The sequence below is a fragment of the Octopus bimaculoides genome, chromosome 2 (assembly GCF_001194135.2).
Source record: "Octopus bimaculoides isolate UCB-OBI-ISO-001 chromosome 2, ASM119413v2, whole genome shotgun sequence".
NCBI classification, from domain to species: domain Eukaryota; kingdom Metazoa; phylum Mollusca; class Cephalopoda; order Octopoda; family Octopodidae; genus Octopus; species Octopus bimaculoides.
The window spans coordinates 103,307,299-103,329,607 of record NC_068982.1 but is presented as its reverse complement, the minus strand read 5'-3'; the positions used below and the strand labels follow the sequence as shown (position 1 = coordinate 103,329,607).

At 35.4% G+C, this 22,309-nt stretch overlaps 1 protein-coding gene across 1 annotated transcript in view; it reads right to left on the bottom strand.

Moving 5' to 3' along the window:
• The window catches only part of LOC106875975 (ribonuclease H2 subunit A), an 82,884-nt gene extending 66,751 nt beyond the window's left edge, over nucleotides 1-16,133 (bottom strand). Inside the window, exon 1 of the mRNA XM_052965866.1 lies at nucleotides 15,861-16,133. Within this exon, the coding sequence (XP_052821826.1) occupies nucleotides 15,861-15,987 (127 nt within the window). The 5' untranslated portion in view covers nucleotides 15,988-16,133. The remainder of the gene's footprint in view (nucleotides 1-15,860) is intronic.
• Between the last annotated feature and the right edge of the window lie 6,176 nt (nucleotides 16,134-22,309).

The following is a 22,309-nucleotide window of genomic DNA, read 5'->3' as shown; positions in this document are numbered from 1 at the left end:
AAACAAATAGCTTTTCAAAGTAATCTTAAGGCATAACTACAGGGTTTTACCCCCCAGACTGTGGGAGGTCATAACTTTCAGAAAAATGAATATTTTTTAATGAAATTTTCTATGCATATAGTATTTACTATGTAGAATCCGAAAGTGTTTTGGAATGGGGGTGGGGGACAATTTTCGGAAATTCCAACAGAGTCCACTTAAATTCTTCTGAACTTCCAGGAAAATTAATATTTTTTCGTGAAATTTTCTACAAATATACCTTGATGTATACGGGGTATTCTTTCGGTTTATGATCACAAATTCAAAGTGGAAAACTATTGTAAACAACTGGCATTGAAATTCTGAAACACAGAATTTTTAAACGTCGAATCAAAATTTTCTTTTTTCTTATGTTTTGTCTTCGGAAAATTTTATTCTACGCGGTAATTCAAAATTGTTAAAGTTTTTTTTTTTTATAGAAATCTCTATTGTTGAAAACAGGAGGAAATTTGGGGTGAGAAAAAAAAATACAAGGCCTTGTATTTTAGTTGCATACAAGAAGGCGCTATTCGACATGTGCACTTAGGTATTGTCGAATAGTGTCAGTATTTCCACTTTGGGGGGCAGCAAGCAGGCGGAATCGTTAGCGTCCGTCTTCATATTCTGAGTTGAAATTCCGCCGAGGCCGACTTTTCCTTCATACTTTCGAGCTCGATAAAATAAGTACCAGTTGAACACTGGAGTCGATATAATCGACTTAGCCCCCACCCATCCTCGAGCTTACTGGCCTTGTGCCAAAGTTTGAAACGAACATTTCCACTTTGTAATGACAAGTAGAAAAAGTTTTCGAAATAAACCTCCCAGAAATAACATCTTAATTTATGTCATGTAAATTTATAATAACGGTTTAAGAATATTTCGTATTAAAAATCAACACCTTATTAAAGAAAGCGAATTCCAAATGAACTTTATAGAAAATAAGGAACAATTTATGCATGACAATAAAAATAACAAAATAGAAGCGAATGTGGTAAATTTTACTGAGAAAAAAGACGAATTTAGTTAACCAAAAATATTGGTTTCAGATTTTGGCACAATACCAGCAAGTTAAGGAGTGGGGGTAAGTCGATTACATCGACCGCAGTGCTGAATTGGTACTTCAAAGTCGACCTCTGCGGAACTTGAACTCGGGACAAAGACGGGTGAAATACTGCTAAGCATTTTGCTGGTCGTGATAACGATTCTGCCAGCATGCCGCCTTAAATTAACTTAGCCTCTTTAAGAACAAGTAAAATTCCCATTAATATTTCGTTTCTTCAGTTACTGAGTCTAATGCTAAATAAATTGTTTAATATCTATATTAATATATGCTAGTTCTAAATTAATTTACTGAAATATATTCAACTTGTAATTTAACATTCCATGGAGTGGTTAGTGTGGGGTTGTTTTTTTTTTGAAAACACGTGATGTTTCTACATTTGGCTTTAATAAACAATTTATTAATCTACTTGAATCTGTTTAACATATGTCATATAATATACTTTAAATGACAAACGCATTTTTTTTTATAACTTGTGCTAATAAAAATTACAGTTAACTCTTGTCAAATTTCTCCCTCTCTCTTTTTACCTTTATTTTTCCCACTTTTGTAATTAACAAAATTTACAATATTTTACTTTAGAAACTTTTCATTCGGGGGAATGAGAATTGACATTAAAACTTTATTAGGCATATGTACCGCTGAAGCACGTATATATCTGAGATGCCAGTGTTACAGATAACAGCGAAAAAACAAAATGGCTACCGACGCCGAGAACAATGTCTTGTATAAATTTAAACATATTTGTATGGCCTAGATGTTAAACTTAGCAGCTGAACCAACGAGCGAAGAACTAGGTAGTAGCTTATCTGCTAGAAACAGCAGTCAAATCACCTTCAAATCATATCCAATTGGTTTGGCAAATGGGAGACATTGAGCAATGCCACCTTAAGCATACAAAAAGATGGAATGGTCAGAAGACTAACCTGGAACTGAACAGCAACCTAGCATTTAAAACTTCGGTTAAGGAATAAACTCATTAATAAAGAAAAAATAGGTTTCAAATTCAAATGAACTCTGAGGGAACGGCTTAGTAGTAGCTCGTTTGCTAAAAATGGCAGTCAAATTACCTTCAAATTATGGGAAACAGGCTGGACAATGTCACCTTGGATATACAAAAACCTACAAAGGTCATATGACTGGCCTGGAACTGAACAACAACCTAGCATCTGAAACCAGAAATCCCTTTTCCTCTGACAATAGTGATTTTGTAGCGGAATACTTTAAGTTTTCGACCAAATGTGCCACATAGAATCCGTATCTACATAACATTTTCAATATTATTATAGATATTGTAGACTATCATTTAAATTAAGTCAAAATTTACCTTAAGAACATTTTACTTTCTGAGAGTAAGTGTTTATCAAGTTCCCTTTTTAAATATTGTCTGCCTAGTTCGAATGATTAACATTTCAATAGGGAACCATCTATGAAAATACCAATTTCATAAAATTTTGCATTAATATCCATAATATAAATGATTATAGTTCTCCAATCTAAGATTAGCACGAAATAATAGCTGCATAAACTCTTTTAAAATAAGGTATCCGAGATGAAGATAGGCACATTTAAACATTATCTAAGAAAATGTTTTGAATTTTTTAAAAAATCGGGTCATGGTTTGACTTTAAAAGATATTAAGTTACAACTCTTAATGCATTCGTAGTTGAATGGGGTTTCTTGTTTTGTTTTGTTTTGGTAATTTTTTCTGTATTCTTCCATGTCTGAAAATGAAATGCATTGTCAACTAAGTAAGATAGATTTATCATGTCAACAAAACAGTGAAGATGAGTCATGCTGTTGATGAGGAACGGGAGAGTTATTGTTTAGCACATGGTAAGACCTAATTAGGCAGACCTATGATCGAAGGCATTCGAGCTGGGAACATCCTCTCTCTGTTTAAAGTATTGAATATTCAGAATTATATCACTAAATGTACGTCGCTTCTTTTGTAAAATGATTAGGATGAGCTGAAGGAGATCCGGTTGTTATTTCTAGCATGTCGAACGGCCACAAGGTTTCTATCTAGCTTCTAGAGTTTGAAAGGTGAACGTTACTGTATTGTAGGGATGCAAAGAAAGTTTCCACAAAGATATTTCTTAGGTATGATAAACAGTACATAATGCTTTATCAAACGTTACAAGAGATATGTGTAAAGGTGAAGTATTAGCAAATTCTGAAAATACTAAAAGCAATTCTATCAATATAACTAATGACTTTCTTCTGAATATCCGATTCTAATCACAAATATTAATCAGATTACACGAAAAAGTAAGTACTAAAAGGCGTAAAAGCAAGGGCTGCTCAACGATTACTGTCCAAAACAATAAAAGTAGATTATAGTTTAAATTGACATGTCATTCTACTGGGCTGTTTCGATTTGATGTGAAGAAACGTCAGGTAAAGGCACATGGGTTTTGTTTACATCTAACGGCCTGTTAGGGTTAGGGTTAGCCGATTAGATGTAAACAAAACCCTCTACTGATATGCGTATTAAAAAAACCCTAAAAAATTAATTTACATGTACATATTATTTTTCCACTTAAAGTTTCTGTTTTTATTATATGATATACTGAAATTTAAGTGTAATGTTATGTAGCTACAATACAGCAGAAAATGAAATGAAAGCTATTCTGAATGTGTACATAAAAGTTGAATAACTCCTTTTAAAAACTAGATTGGGGGGGGGGAATATTTTTCAGGAAGAAGCACTAGAACCTTTTCGTACAACCACGACATATCATTTATTGTTTCGTGGTAATTTTGTTTCAGTTTCAGCATCCTGGTTTTCGGAAGAGTTTCTACAGGTTTTCGTTTCACTACGTATGATGTTACGTGCATTATCAGTTTTAAACTGGTGTAAACATCCTACTAATTAAATGGTAAACGTCTAATATCCTGTTATTAATGCTGTATTGTGGTTGTGGCTAAAGCACTTAACTTTCTTTGACTCGATTCATCTAGAGCAGGGGTTTTCAAACTTTTTGACCTGCGGACCCCTTTATATTTCAGGCTTTACCTTATATTTCAGGCTTTACCCTTATAAACACTTATGAAATTTATACATAAATATTTGCTTAAAATAACATATTTTTACATTTATTTATTTAACAGTATTTAACAAATAGGTTTATTGTCAATTAAAAGATTTCGATTAAAAACCATATATAAAATCAAATTGCCCATAAAAAGTATTTGCTGTCCACGGATCCCCTGTGGTCCGCGGACCACAGTTTGAAAACCCCTGATCTAGAGTATAATAGATACCATGCATAGGAACAGTTCATCACTGGAAACCATCAGAACTCTATCAATTGGTATTTAGATGTCGATTATATTAAATCGATCACCACATCCCAGTGCTTGACGGGAACTTATTTTATCAACTGAGGAAAGAGGAAAAGCAAAGTCAATCTTAACAAAAACTAAACGCAGAAGGTAAGGATTACAACAAAATACAAGATAAAATACCCTTTCTACCATTTTAATTATATATCTTTGTTTACAGGGATTGTTTTCTTTTTCCTTCATAAATCAATTTCTTACAGATTTTTATTGTTAACTTAGAGAACATATCCTATATATAATAAATGGTTCCAAATTTTGGCGCAAGGCCAGCAATCTTTTAGTGGGAGGGTGTTAGTCAATGATGACAGCGACTCCAGGGGTCGACTAATATTTATGTTATCGACCCCGAAAGGATGAAAGGCAGAGTCTATCTCGGCGGAATTTAAACACAAGAACGTAATAACTCGGAAAAATGTTGCGAAGCATTCTGTCCGACACGCTAACGATTCTTATTTCTTTATTGCCAACAAGGAGCTAAACATAGAGGGGACAAACAATGACAGGCAAAGGGATTAAGTCGATTACATGGACTCCAGTGCGTAACTGGTACTTAATTTCTCGACCCTGAAAGGATGAAAGGCAAAGTCGACCTCGGCGGAATTTGAACTCAGAACATAAAGACTTCTGAGGTTCCGCTCGCTATGAAGCATATGTCGCCCGGATCTTATGGACTCCATTCGTTAACTCTTGCATATACACACACGCGGAAAGTTATCTACTATCTCCAATAAACTATCACATCACAATGACCAACTGTATCGAGGTACTTATTAACCATTCATATTTGTAGGTTTGTGAGAATGTTTTACCTTTAAAGACTGATCCCATCAGACCTGAAAATCATGAGCTTTACACATGGCACAGGGATGACTACGGGCACAATTATAACTGTGTGGTTGAGAAGCTTGCTTCCCAATCATGTACCTCTGGTTTCTGTCCTACTGCACAGCACCTTAGGTAAGTGTCTTCTATTATAGCCCCAGGAAAGAGTTGCAAGACAGATTCTTCAAGCCAAGGTAACCAGCAAAAGATTAAGGGATAGAACTAAGAACGAAATAGTTAGGTAATATCCATAGTCTCAGATGGTCATGCTTAAGAATTCAACCAAAGTGTAGTGACAGTTGCTTCTACTAGGGCTCTATAGAGGTACCACCCAAGAACCTCCCAGAAATAGTTGGTGGAGAGGATGGAAAGATAGATATATTTATACATATACACATAAATATTAAACAATGAGTGGATAAAGATTTTTTATTTGTGTATTAAGGCTACCATTGGTTTCATGTTAAGAGAAGTCCCTCAACAATTATCAACTCTATCACATGGAACATTGGTATACGTCTCCATTTTGGATTAAAACTCAAAAAATCATGGAAAGTCAAGGTGCAGGCATGGTTGTGAGGTAAGAAGCTTGCTTCCCAACCGCATGGTTTTAGGTTCAGTCCCACTATGTGGCACCTTGAACAAGTATCTTCTACTATAGTCTCATGCAACCAAAGCGCTGTGAGTGGATTTGGTAAGACAGAAACTGAAAGGAGCCTGTCATGTATATATATATCTATGCATGTTTGTCCCACCACCACCACTTGACAACCAATTTTGGTGTGTTTGAGTACCTGTAAAAGAGACTGGTAGAATAAGTACCAGGTTTAAAAAATAAATACTGAGGTTGATTCATTTGACTAAAAGTTTAAGGCTGTGCCCCAGCATGGCTGCAGGCTAATAATTGAAATAAAAGACACACACACACACATATATATATATATATATATATACACACACATACATCTCCATCATCTTTCTCTCTCCAACTATGATAGCAAGGTGACACATAAAGAGCACCATTCAAGCATGGCTGATGCCAGTGCTGCCTGACTGGCACGTAAAAAACATCATTCATTCAAGCATGACTGATGCCAGTGTTACCTGACTGGGACCCATGTCCATGACACATAAAAGGCACCATTCAAGCGTGGTCGATGCCAGTGCCGTCTAACTGGCTCCCGTGCAGGTGGCAAGTAAAAAGCACCCACTACTCTCTCGGAGTGGTTGGTATTAGGAAGGGCATCCAATAAAAGAAAGATGTAAGAATAATGCATCAGAACCACAATGGTTTGAACCACTTACAATAACATGTGTGTGTAAGTGTACTACCAATGCAACTTATAACAAGTGCTACATTGAAGGAGAAACTTATTGTCATCCAATACAAAGTTTTACCAAGAAGAGAAAATGTATTAACAACTACAGCAATACCAACAAATTCACTTAAATGGTTAAAGATAAAATAAAAGATAGTAGCTGAGTAGATTGGAGCAATATGGAATGAAATGCCTTGCTCAATGACACAATATGTTGCCTGGTCCAGGAATAGAACCCACAATCTTATCATCATGAGCCAAACACTCTACTCACTAGACCAAATATCTTCAATGAAACAAGGGCCAAGGAATAGGTAAGAATCATCAACAAAATGCTATACAAGAATAGCAGCATTGCTAATGAAAATATATGCTGGGCAACATCACTTTCCATCAGGCAACACCCTTCTGAGAATGTAAAAGTAAGGAATGTATTAAAGACATTACACTAAGATCAAGTGTCTTTATACATTTAGCATTTAACCTGGCCATATCCAGCCCAAATATTCTACTTGGTCAGACCAGATCTGGCTTCTCACATGTACCCTACCTACAATGATATTCTTCAAATAAACAATCACATCATTAAAATCTTGAAGCTACAAGATAATGAATGATAAATTTAAAGCAATGAGAATAAATAAGCATTACATTTGATAGAGTAAACTGAATGCTAAAGGGTTAAGAGTGTGAATGAGCCAAAAACCAAACGCCAAAGCCTTCACTTATAAAAAAAGTATGACTTGGTAGCAGGTAGCATACTCTCACTTTCGGTGTCTAGTGTATGAACATAGATACATACCCTCTGAGCCCTCTCACTTTTGACCCAACAGAACATCAGGGATGTGACAGCTGAAGGGAGAGAGGGTTGCACTAGCACACTTCAGCTGAGTAGATTGGAGCAATATGAAATGAAATGCCTTGCTCAATGACACAATATGTTGCCTGATCCAGGAATAGAACCCACAATCTTATTATCATGAGCCAAACACTCTACTCACTAGGCCAAATACCTTCAATGAAACAAGGACCAAGGAATAGGTAAGAATCATCACCAACAAAATGCTATACAATAGCAGCATTGCTAATACTAGAAATGAAACCTATTGCATTGAATATACTGAAGTAAAATAAATCAGGATAAAAATTAACCTTGTTTTGCTCAATACCAAGACGGATAACTTCACACTCTTTGCATTGTTTTGCTCAATGCCAAGATGGATAACCTCACACTCTTTGCATACAGCATTAGCTCAGTTCTAGAATTCATTACAGAAGCACAGGTTTATATAGAAAAAAACAACTGTTGAAATATCTTTGAAAAGTACCTTTGGAAAAGACTGAAAATTTTCAAAACAAGGAAACATATAATCTGTTAGAATTTCAATATCACTCTCCAGAGACAATAATTAGAAATAGTCAAATTAAGTAAAACAAACACCAATTCACAACATATTAGTGAGGGTAGGGTTTGTAGCATGTTTTCAGTGAAAGTTTGTCTTTCACTGAGATGCATTTGGGCTCATAACCTAGAATATTTGTGTGTGCTTGTGTAATAGCTACACCATCTCAGCTACATGACTTCCTAACTTAATGCTGGGTGTATATGTGCCTTGTAAAAAGTCAGAAAGTGATCAGAGCATCAATATTTTTTTGTTCTGAAGAAGCCCAATCACTGAGATTAAGTGTTCATTGTTATAAATGTGCAATTGCTATGAAAGGTCATCTAAGACGGTGAAGTTTAGTGTTTATAGAAAATTACGCAAAATAAAAGCAATTCTTATGGTCTTTACATGTCCTCTCAAACAGGTAATGTTAAATTGGCAGGGTATGTTCTGTTTGAATATCTGTAAATAGGAAAAAATTTGGCAGATTGTTCTAAAGGGCTGCATTCTGGAGAAGAGAGTGCATTTAGTGTAAAACATGGAAGGTGAGATACACTTACAGAAAGTGATTGTTTTTATGTTGTTAAATGCATCTATGTCAGTATAAGACACACACTGGGGATCTTGTAAGATTACGGAACCTGATGCTAATCTATGTATACTGTGATTGTGAATGCAAGAATCCCAGTGCAATACATTGCTTGGGGACCTATAATGCTGTGAAGATGGCCCTGAACTAGGTTATCATACCTTCACAGAAAATTGCCTTCAAGATCTCTGCACATAAATATAATGTATGTCTGGTGGGAGATATATTTAAGAACATACAAAAACTCTGCTGCAAAATATGGCTTTTTTTTACTCATTTAATGTCTGTTTTTCCATGCTAGCATAAGTTGGCCTATTTTTAATAAATATTTAGTCTTGTTCATATTTCCTTGACTCAAATTCTTTCTTGCCATTTCCAAGTTTCTTCTACATTAGCTTCACTGACTTTACCATGTGTATCCCTGTTTTAGAGTAGGTACACCACATTCCTGTTTCATAAGAATCAACTGAAAGGGTTTGTGACAGGAAGGGCATTCAGCTGTAAAACACAACCTCAGAGAAACTATCCAACCCATGCCAGCATGGAAAAGTGGACATAAAATACTATAGATGATGAGCTTCAGTGATTTTGCTGTAGGAAGCAGATCATTGGCACACATGGATTCTCATGAGCACCCAATCTTGAATTCCTTTGTAATTGTTTCAAAGACTAACTATAACAAAAACAGAAAACTAAACACAGCACTTGCTATACACACTCACAGAATACATTGCTCCAACTTTGATCAAATATTTTTTTTTACCACTCTCATGGCTTCAACAACACAAAAAGGTCATAAATGATCACCTAGTTTTCCTGCTTTCCACTAGATTAAGACACAAGAGAGCATATCAAAAATATTAGATCAAATGCACAACAGTTCATGGGGGGGGGGGTATTTTTTCACACATTATTTACAGATGTCTTCTTAGGGAACTTCAAGACTAACCATGCATCTGCATATACAGGGTGTTTGGGTTAAGTCTGAGATTTTTTTTATGTCTCCTTTTTCTCAGGAACAGCTTGATGTATTGGTCAACCATCAAAGGCATTGGAGAGCATAAAGATGAAAATTATAGTTGAGAAAAAGTTAGCTGACATAGAGAACTGGAAGCCATCTGAATTTTGGAAGAGATCTGCTTTATGAAAGTAAAAAAGCTCCTGAACAAGTTGAAGCATCCAGATGAGCTGAGGATGATATGGTTCTTCACAGATGGAAATAACGTCTACCAGGACCAGTTGCACAACACCTTGAACAGCAGGTGGCTTGCCCCACATATGAAAACCAAGTTTGCCCAAACTGTGATGGTTTTTGGGTGTGTCTCCAGTGTGGGTGGCATCATGCCACTCCACATCTTTGAACAGAGCCTTAAAGCTCAAGTTAGATAGCTATGTGAAGCTGCTGGAGATTGTGATCAAAACCTAACTGGAGACAGTTGCTGCTGGACAGTCATATGTGTGGCAGCAGGATTCAGCTCCTTGCCAGACCACCAGAAAGAGTCAGAAGTGGTTGATAGAGAATTTCTATGACTTCACCAGCCCCAATTTCTGGTCTGTTAATTCCCCCAATTTTATTCCTGTAGAATACTATGTGTGGGGTACAGTTGAGAAACACACCAACTGCTCTGCCTGCAACACCAAGGCCAAGAGTAGCTAATCTGGGTAAACTGTCAATTCTCAGCCATGATGTACTTGATATTTTTTGATTTTTTAAAAATACTTTGATTTTTGGATGAAATATTGTTTTCTTTTTCTTTCATGCAAACTATCAAATTTAGCCCAAACACTGTAAATATGCAAACCTGGGCAAAGTGAAAAAATCCAGAAGACAAGTTGCTCATGCATGCAAATCAGTCCTTTCTATGACACTGAGGTTTATTCAAGACAAAGGCTACTGACTTTGGCCAATATTGATTGGCACCAGTGTCATGCAACTGTAGCTATTAGACTGCAAAGAGCTAGAACAGATGGTGGTGGTGGTGGTGTTAAATCATAATAATAATCATTTCTATTATAGGCACAAGGCCTGAAATTTGGGGGAGGGAGATAGTTGATTACATCAACCCCAGTACTCAAATGGTATTTAATTTATCAACCCCGAAAGGATGAAAGGCAAAGCTGACCTCAATGGAATTTGAACTCAGATATAGCAACAGGCGAAATACTGCTAAGCATTTCGTCCAGCATGCTGACAATTCTGCCAGGTCACCACCTTAACCATAATAATAATAATGAGCTTATTGTATACTGTGCTCATGTGCACTACAAACTGTAGGAAAAGGTTAAAAGAGAAGAGAGAAGGTAAACATATAAGTCAAGCAAAGAAAGACAACAATGAAAGCCAGAAGTACATGTACTGAATACAGAACAAAGTACTAAAAGACAGAAAAGTGAATAGCAAAAGAGCCAACAAGACGAAAGGGTTGCATAGGCACGTCAAGGGGAGAGCCAGCAAATTTAAGGAAGCATGGAATTTTAGATGGATGCTGTGTCCTGACAGCTAAATACTGACACAGGTAGTTTATTCCATGCTTCAACAATTCTGAGCAAGAAAAAAACATTTCCAAAAGTCATGGGTACTGAGATTTGGGGATTTTATAAGCATGTCCATAAGTATAGAGATACTGAATTCAAAAAGATGGCCAAAGTTGTCAGAAAGATGGTGAATAATCTTATAGCCTTCTACCAAGTCAGCAGCTAATGTCAAACATTAGGACATCAATGCACAGAGAAGCAATACATTCAAGATATTTTAAGTGACTGACAGAGAGTATTCATCTGGTTGCACAGCTTCAAATAGACCAATACTCTGCACAAGGTCAGGATTCCAGAGTGGAGATGCAAATTCTAAATGTGGACGTACCATATCCATATATAAATATATAGCTTTAAATATGCCAGTGCAACATAACCAGCCCATTTAAGAGCACCTTTCAATCAGTGGGCAATAAACTGTGCTTGCGAAGACCTGTTGAGTCAAGTGAAGTCATTGTCGTGGCCGATGCCAGTACCGCTTGACTGGCTCCCGTGCCAGTGGCACATAAAAAGCACCATTCAAGTGTGGTTAATGCCAGTATCGCCTGACTGGTCCTCATGCCAGTGGCACATAAAAAGCACCCACTTCTGGTTTGCCAGTCCTCAGTCAAACCATCCAACCCATGCCAGCATGGAAAGTGGACGTTAAACGACAACAATGATGATGATGATAAATAGGCAGCTGATGAGTCACTCAATTTTAGAAACGTGGTTTGTCCAACACAGATTATTAATGATAATAATGCCTAGGTCATGTTCACCAGCAGACTGTTTAAGATTGGCATTGTAGAGGGAGTAAGTAGATTCTAGGATTTTCCTCCAAAAATCTATAGTGGGGCACTATACACTACAGCGAACTTGAGATGCCAGTCAGTAATTCATTGCTGCACTGTGTCCAGGTAAGACAGCAGGAAAGATTTGTTCTTGTTGCTGCAAGGTACAGCTTAATATTATCTGCATATTTTAACACAGTAACATGTTTCAAATCAGCATCTATTTGATTAATGTATGCAACAAATAACAGGCAACAGAGACAGGACTCTGTGAGGAAACCGTATGTCATCACAAAAGCTGTAGAATGTCGTCCTAGTATAATGACTACCTCTTTTCAACCTAGAACGAAGGATTTCGACCAGTTATAAAGATTGGCCTTCCTTACCCACTGCAGAAAATTTCCCAATAAGGTTTTGGTGAAGTGGAGACAGATAACATCCATCCATGAGCTGCCAACTATTATTCAGGTGATGTTTTCAAGAAATTTGTTGAGTTGGCTGCAGCAGATGAAGTTGGAGATAAATTCAATGAGGGATGAATAAGGTTATGAGAGTTCCAGAGATTCAAGAGTCATCCGAATACAGGACTCCATTAACTTGGCAATATAGATTGTGAGACTGACTGGATGGTACTTAACAGGTGATTTGTGCTCAGTTTTAGAACAGGGGGATAAATAATACTGGTAATTTTCCACTGTTCCAGGGTAACACAGCTATGAAAGTGAAGTTGAAAAGTAGTGAAAGCTAGTTAGCAGGAAGTGCCCATCAAAACCAGGGGAGGCATAGTTGTGCATACATTTGTGCAGTATTGCAGGAGTAAATGCAACAAATGTTTTGGAATTTGAATTTTAAACAATAAAAATGCCAGCATAACATTCAGCCAATAAGTTCTGCACATTCTTTGGGACCATTAATCTGACCTGTGTGGGGATTACAAAAAGGGCCAACTAGAGAATGAGGCCTCTCTTCTGAATGCACACATTTCCAAAACACTTTATTATCTGGATAGATTGCTATATGTTGTTCAAGTATTGCCTTTTTTAGTCACCTGCTTAATATGGTTGGACACTCTGTTGCACCTTCTATTATCTTGTTCTGTGTAATCTGAATTCATGTTCAGCATCCTTTATTCTTTCCTGTCAAGATGGACTGCTGCGATCTCCCATATTGCATGTTTGGGGTCTCTAATGTGTTTAAGCAGTAGATATTCTGCATACGACTCAGATTAAATTAAGGGTGTGCTGATATCTCTAGAATCATGAAATGCAAGCAGTTTGGGTGCGTAATTCAGTACATTAAGGCTTCCTATAAAAGCAAGCAGTCTAGAGGGATGGTGGATTTCTTTCTACCCACAAGAGACTGATTGGCAATGATCATAGTGCAGTCAGAGTTGCCTAAAAGTTTTCTGACAGTTATGCTGATAACAGCTTCAGGAGCAATGGTGAACAGATCCAAAGTGATGTTACCTCTTGTGGTGGAGGTGACTGCTTGAGACCTGTATGAATCCAGTACTATGTCAAGAAAATCATTTGTGCTTTGCAGCCAGTGAAAGGATTCCCAATCAATCTCTGAGTAATTGAAATCACCAGTGTTTTCCTGGATGCAGTCCTAAGGATGTCAAAAAGCTGTGTCTTGCCAGTAGTTTAGGGGACAGGAAACAGCCCTGAGTGGTGGTGCTGATGTGCTTATACAAATAGTGCAGTAAAGTATATTCTTTAGCTAGTTCAAATCATTGCAACAAATTGCTGAAAAAACAAAATTATGGACCAAAATATCTACTGCTGTTTTCAAATTAGAAAATGTAGTCAACTCTGAGGATTCAGAGAAAAAAATTAAGACATTTTTCTTCACTCAAAGAGAATATTTACCAGACATAAATTTGATATCAATTTCATTTTTGTGAGGAGTTACTTAAAGCATTGGGTTGTAAGCATCATTCAAAACTTCATTTCTATGCAGGATATCAAAGACAAATCAGAGTGGCAATGCCTACTCTTCTCTAAACTATAATACCACATCAACAGCTAATAAGACAGCAAGCTAACAAATTAGTCATGAATTATCTTTGAAACAGTTAGCTAATGTTACTGTGCCAAATTAATTATGTATGTTAACACCCAAGTGAAGGCATGTGGTTTGTGGTTAGGGTGCTACACTCACAATCACAAGAACATGGTTTTGCTTCCTGAATTGGGGAGTATTGTGTTCTTGAGCAAAACACTTCATTTCACATTACTCCAGTCCACTCAGCTGTAAATAAATAACCTTGTAATGGACTGGGGTCCTATTCAGAGGAAATGCTGAGATCTTGGTCACTTATATACCATGGTAACTAGCCCAAAGAGTCCTAGAACTGAAGATAGTACTTACTTACACCAATCCAACTATATGTTCTTAATACAGAAAACATCCATGGAAAATTTCCCCCAGTCATTATTTCAGATTGCCTATTCAGTGAATGTTTAATCACTTAAAATCTTTATTCTCTCAGTCGTCCAGGAACTGCCAAGTACTGGTTAAATTATGCTTTGTTGAAGGAAGCTCTGATTAGATGAAACATGTCCAGAATTTATCACCACACTTACCAGATATCAGATTTGTTACATCCAGCAGGACTTCATTCAGTTTTTAAGATGAATTTTGTAGTTGTTCCCTTGTCTTTCTTGATAAGAATTAATCATTAAAACTGATTGATTATACTTTGCTGACAGGGCTTAGAACTGTCACCACATTGCTAAAGATAAGACTCACTTCCAACAGCAGCCTAATTCATATACCGGGATGTCCCTGTAGTTATGCCTGTCTCCCTTACTTGTTTTGACCAGAATCAATCAGATAATAAGTGTTCTTGTCGCTAAGAGTGAAAGTTTATAATTCTTAGTTTACTACATCAACTATGCCAAAATATACTTTCTTATTAACTTTTTATGCAGTAGGCATAACTGGTTATCTGCGTTCCCAGCCTCAACTACCCCAGCCATTATTTCTCTATTTTTCTCGTAGTATAATTTTAACAAAATTTTTCAACTCACTACATTATCCTATTTGACTACATGTTCTCCATGCATAAAGTATCCTAAGATAGAGTGACTTGTTTGGTTTTCCAAAACGACGCTCGCACACCCGCTATTAAAATTAAATTTTCATTTTATCAGGTACATGTTTTTATGGTCAACCTTTACAAAAATTGAGGATATGCGACTTAGTATTCAAGAATTTTATATATTTGTTTTTAAATATTTAAATACTGTTTCTGCTTATTTACTTCAACCCATTAAAATAAGAGTGAAAAACTGCAGATACTTGCAATTAAGTGAAAATCTATTCGCAGTTAGAAAATGCATTTCAACAGTTTTGTTTGTTTGTTTGTTTTTTGTGCATTACGTACTGTAGTTTCAACATTGTTTTTACTTCGCCTTTTTATTCCAGACAAATGCGTTATTTATTGACTTTTCCAAAGTAAATTTTATCAGATTGAAACCAGTTTCCATTGCTAAAAGAACAATCTTTTTCTCGAATCACAAGAGTCAATAGTGGTCAGTGCTTATTCCCGGTGCTCATAATATTACATGGATGGCAAGTATTGCTTTGTACAGGATTCTGATTACGGCCAATAGATATTTTTTTCTAGGAAGGTGGCGAGCTTGAACTTAGCACATAAACTAACGAATTACTCATCAATTGGACAATGTTATCACTGCTTGCAGCAGAGAAATACCTCTTGTAGTAACAAAGTAAATGCCGTTAATACATAAAAGTCTAACCAATTGATTTATCTTTTCCCCTATCCAGTTTGTAAAAACGGGGGGAGAGGGCTCCAATTTATAAATCAATGCTCAATTCGATTTATATACAACGAAAAATTTAATCACATAATTTACGGAGAAAATTTCTAAATATTATAAAGAGTATCTAAATCACAACACATATATGTTCCAACAGAACTATGACCAAATAAGACGAAGAAAACGTTAATAAGAATGACATCAAACAACTGTTGTGCTGACATACCTAGAACCGGGCCTCTCCCAGCTTCATCTATTCCAAGCCAACACGGTTTTTCTTTCGTTACATCAGGTACTTTAGAGCTAATTACAAAGTTCTTTTGATTGTTTTTTCTAAATCCAGAGTGATCCATTGCTGCGTGTATGTTAATACCTTATGACGAATTAATTCTTAAAGTTTTAATATCACTTTTTCTTTTCAATTTCCCGCCTGAAAATTGCAACTGAGGAAATTAGAGCGGTGTAAACTTAAAACTTGTCTACAAAAAAAATTCTGTGCTTGTATGGATTTAAATAAAGACATGAAAATAATGCATCCAAGCAAATTCAAATAACTAATTTTATTTCTAAATCTGTTTTTTCAAACTCCTGATGATTACATATTATTTTAACGATAAAACAACTCAATATATCAATAAGAACTGCACAGCTGCACGGAGTTAATGCCAACGCAACGATTTTTATCGACCAGTTACGTCAGGCTATATTCATAATATTGTTTTTATTTCAACTATCAGCATAGCTTGTAGTTAAAATACTTTCTAGATCGAAGAATATACTGTTGCATTTCTGTAGCTATATCAGTTCAAAGTACCCTCTTGTATCAAGAACAGATTTTTAAAAATCTTTTCTTTTTTTTATTTCAATTATATCAATTTGAACCGTAGGATCAAACTAAATAGTAGACAGCTGATTGTGCGCCGGCTTAATGTTCGCGCCAATCAACCACGAGGTTTCGGAGAGGTTTATTTTGTAAACAATCGGAATAAGCGACGAGGCAAACTTATATATTTGACACTAACAAGACAAATAAAATAAAATGTTAAACATTTTATCTTTCACAATATATAAAATATTATTTATTTAATTTATTCTGAAAGAGTTCTAAGTAAATGGGATCCAAGTGATTAAATGAATATTATCCTGAAACTAAAGAAAGAAAAAGGATCTCCATAAATGATCAAAATAGAAGCATGCACACTCGAATTCATTGCACATTACGCCAGGGAAAACTGGCAGTATAACTAACTGCAGGTAATCGCCACGTTGAGATGCTGGTACATCCAGACACATTCCGGACATCATTTGATGTTTCAATGAGGCGGACACTAAAACAATGTCAAAAAAAAAAGAAAAAAAACCTCCTCCAAATCCACCATTGTTTAAAAAGCTATGAGTTCTATCGACAGATTATAGTATTTGAGTACTTTCTTTCGCTCATTTATGACTGCAGTGACGCCCACCTCCATTACAAGACGAAGCGAAGTGGTGTCCCATACTAGGCATCTGCCTCAAGCCCAAGAGCGAAGTGAGAGTCTATCGCGCCTTTTCCCATCATCCATGAAATGACAACCCAGATGTTTTTCCTGGCTTGGGTAAATAATTTAAGGAAAAGAGAATGGAATATAATGATATTCTTGCATTTTTCAGGGACATAAGAGATACAGAATATTTCCAAACAGAAACTGGAATCGAGTTCTGAATTATCATCGAGAAATTATTTTAACCCTTCGACGGTTACCTGTCTGTCAAAATATTGTGTTTACAATTAAGCTGGGGTTTGATAAGAAGAATTTCGAATTTTAATTCATTTAAAGTAATGAACTGAATATCTATAATTGGTGAAGTTACATTGTGTTAACCAATTATAGATATTTGATTCATTACTTTATCAGATTGAAACCAGTTTCCATTGCTAAAAGAACAATCTTTTTCTCGAATCACAAGAGTCAATAGTGGTCAGTGCTTATTCCCGGTGCTCATAATATTACATGGATGGCAAGTATTGCTTTGTACAGGATTCTGGTCTATCACCAATAGATGTTTTTTTTTCTACGAAGGTGGCGGGTTTGAACTTAGTACATAAACTAACGAATTACTCATCAATTGTACAATGTTATCACTGCTTGCGGCAGAGAAATACCTCTTGTAGTAACCTATTTAAGTAGACTACTATTAAAAGTTAAGTGAAACAACTCTTCGATCTAATTCCTTTACTTTGCTACATGAACAAATTAACTTCACATTTCCCCCTCTAATAAAGAAACTCGAGTCTCATGCCTGTAAGCAGTTGTAAACCCCTGATCAAGCAGATAGTGTTGGACGAAGGCAAAAATAATGTTACAAAAAGGCATAATACGGGTTAGAGAAAATCGTTACATTTCATATACATGTCAAATAATGAAATAATTAAACAAATAATAGTTTGCCGTAAAATTTCCGTATATATTTATAACTACTCATACAATAATTTACGGCAAATTAATTATTTCATTATTTGATATGTACATGAAATGTAACGATGTTCTTTAACCTTTTTGTAACTATTTTTGCCTTCATCTTACACGAATCCGTCGATCAGGCTTGGTCTGGGCTTTACAACTACCTTCTATTCTGTATAGGCATGAGACTCGAGTTTCTTTATTAGAGGGGAAATTTTGAAGTTAATTTGTTCGTGTAGCAGAGAAAATAAACTAGATCAAAGATTAGGATCATGTTACCGCAAATGCATCACCCGAGGTCATGACACTTGAATTTTTTCAGTATACTTAAATGGGTTACAACAATAGGTATTTCTCTGTAGAATTGATGAGTTCAAACCCGCCTTCTTCACAGAAAAAAATCTAGCGGTGGTAGACAAGAATCCTATACAAAGCAATGCTTGCCATCCGTTTAATATTATGAGCACCGGGAATAAGCACTGACCACGATTGACTCTTGTGATTCGGGAAAAAGATTGTTCTTTTAGATTTTTCAAACATTAAACAGATATTTTGAATACATGACTTAGATACGGTGACAATACAATTTACATAATGGCATTCGTATGCGAAAAAATTACGTTTCCTTCTTTAAATAAAACAATGAAACAAAAAATATTAAATCTATTACGTTTCCATGTGGTTTTTTTTTGTGTTTTTCTTGATTCTGCCAAGTCTAACCACTTCGTCTTTTATCCGACATGTCTAAGGCTCGTTATCTATGTCCTTCGTTTAGACGGCTTGATGCGATTTATAGGGATTTTGCTGTTATTTCTACCAGTCGTTTTCGAGATAGAAATTAGGGATCATAAATCTCTCGTAGTCCTATAAGTTATGTCCTAAGGGGGTGGGTAAGTTATCTATTTAATTTTGAGCCTACACTTATGTGTTCAAAGCCCGCCATACATTCGCAAATGTATACTTTCCATCTGAAGTTGATTATATTTACTACATACTGAAGAAAAAAAAACAATTCGGTGGGTACTGCACGATAAGATAAACTTCCAGCAACTCTACAAACATTTTCGTTTCAAGTCAAATCGGTTTATGTTCAGGATTTGATAATAGGAAAATGTCATTTCTTCATAATCAAAATAAGCTTTTTTTTTTGTGTGTAAATGTTGATTTTTTTTGTATTTACTATAGAACAAGCCTTTTGCAACTACGAAGAATTTTTTTTAATCAAAAGCTGATTGAGGTTTGAGGATTTACGACTGCTTATTAGGCAATGGCATTTAGGGAGACAGAGTAACACCCATTCTCGACAATGAATGATTTTTAGAGAGTTAGACAAACGCATATTGTAGACATTGTCTTTTTTTTTACCATTAGAATATCTCTAATAACACCGTCAGTTTGATGATACAAACAGGAAAATATAACCCGAAACATGAGTATTATATATACTGAATATATTCTTTAATTATTAATACCAGTTAGAATGCTTGTCTGTTCCAATGCGTTAACCTTACATCGTCCACGGTAATACCGCGAGTGTGTTCAATAAATCTCGTTGATCCTTATAGTGCGCGTGCACTTAGTGTGGAGATTTTTTTCTTTTCTTTTCTTTCTTCGTTCATGATTACATTTTCTTCTGTTTAGGATATACATTTTAATGTGGAATATTTATGTAATTAAGTATGCTTTTGAATATGCAACAATCGATGTATAAAAGAAAATTATGAAAAGAAAATAATGTTTAATAAAATAATGCTCTTTTCCTGTAAAAAAAAAAAAAAGATAATAATCGTGATCCGGCTTTATGTACTGAGTTCAAATTCCGTCGAAGTCGACTTTGCCTTTCATTTTTTCGGGGTCGATAAAATAAGTACCAGTTGAGCACTGAGGTTGATGTAATCGACCTACCCTCACCTTGCAGAATTTCAGGCTTTGTGTCTAACAAGTGTCAATGCACGAAGCTCTCCCCCCCCCCTTGAGTCACTCTATCACTTCAGCCGATTATTAATAATAATAATCTTTTCTACGCTAAGCACAAGGCCTGAAATTTGTGGGGAGGGGTCAGTCGATTAGATCGATCTCCAGTACGCAACTAGTACTTAATTTATCGACCTCGGCGGAATTTGAAATCAGAATGTAAAGACAGACGAAATGAACACACACACACACATACGCAGCTTGTCATTAGGCTATAATACAATTCTGTCGTTAAAACTACATAACAACGTTCGTTTAATATTGCCATTCATTAGGTAGCCATTTTGAATTGTTACAAAACAGTTCAGACAAAACGATAGATTTTGAAAAGTTTTTTTGCTGAAGAAAATATCATGAAATACGTTTTGGCCAAAATTTTTTTTTTACAGATTCTGTTGTTCAAAATATAAAAATCAGAAAACTAATCATAAAATGAAATGCAGTATAATAATAATAATAATAATAATAATAATAATAATAATAATATTAATAATAATAGGCTAGTGCATGATCCAAAAGTTTGCCAATGTAATGCAAGTTTATAATCATGTTATAGTTCTTCATTCTACTTAAAGACAGTATACTGTATCAAATTTAAGATCTAGAGTGATTGGCAGAATTGGAAAAGATGCCGCATGTATTTGTTCTAGTTCTCTATGGTCTGAACTCTTGGATAGTACACTTAATCCAATTTAAGAGCACCAAGCTAGTATATTTGATCAAACAGAACCAAATCAAAGAGCTCTGTGTAGAGTATCATCATCCAGCTCACTTTAAGCAAAGTGGTGTAGCTACTACTGTGCTTAGTAGTATTACCAGTTATGGTATTCAAAGCAAATATAAGAAAAAATATAAACATAAGGTGCAATTTATATCACTTGTTCCCTACATGTTTTATTATTGTGGATATTTGCATCTGCTGCAGTGGATGTTAGGTACAGATCCGCAATGATTTTTCAGGGGAATACTTTATTATATTATGCTGACACAGATCAAAAGCATTTGAACTGTTTTACAACATACTTCATTATTTTTCAAAATTAGTTGAAATGAAGTACTGTATTTCAATAGAAATATAGGAAGAAAAAGGTTAATGTTTTACTGTTTTATATATAACTATACACAAGAACAAGCATTTATTATATATATATATATATATATATATATATATATATATATATATATATATATATATATATATATTTATTTATTTAATTATATCAAGGGAGATAGTGTGAAAACGACCTGTCTCCAGCATGCTTGAAGTGCCAATACCTTCAAAAACTCCAGCTAAATATACACATGGCTGAAAGCGGGCTAGTGAGAGAAAATTAAAAAGACCACACATTAATTGTGAATTGGTTCTAATTTCTGGATTAAAGCAAAAAATAAACTTTTTTCTTTTATCAACACAATACACAGAGCATGCTGACTACTTGATAAAAATCATGATTTTTTATCCTTATATTCTTTTATGAATTAATAAATATATATACAGATCATCATTATCATCATGATATGTGTTGGGTGGTTTGACAGGAGATGGCTAACTGGAGAATTGTCTGTTTTGGCATGGTTTCTACAGCTGGATGCCCTCAACCACTTTACAGAATGTGCCGGGTGCTTCATATGTGCCACTGGTACAGGTGCATTTACATAACACTGACATGAGTGTATTTTACATGGTACCAGCACCTGCAAAGGACATGTCTATATGTAGGAATGGCCACTATTTTATTTAGCTTGATGTGTCTTCTCCAGTACAGCAAATCACTACAACTCCCTTGTCATTTCCTCAGTGAAGCCCAGCTTCTGAAGATCCTTTCTCACCACTTCGTTCCACATCTTCCTGGGTCTACTCTTTCCACAATTAGAGATCGGCATTTTTTTAAGCAGCTGTCCTCCATACACACCACATAGCCATACCAGCACAGTCATCTCTCTTGCATACAACATCTGATGCTTCTTACACCTAATTTTCCTCTTAAAACATTTCATTTATAAACATATACATACATATATATTTTTCACCATGATAGATTGCTGACCACTACATTTATATTTTTTTCTCCTTGTTTCTCTCCTTATTTCTTTATGTTCCTTTCAGTTGAAGAGCGTAGCTCGAAATGTCAAAGACTTTCTCTATTCCTGAGCGTTAAACTAATACATCTATTTGTTGTTTACACCACCTGTCTTCGTGTGTTGTTTTTTTCGTGAATTCTCCCCTACATACATATATATATATATATACATATATATA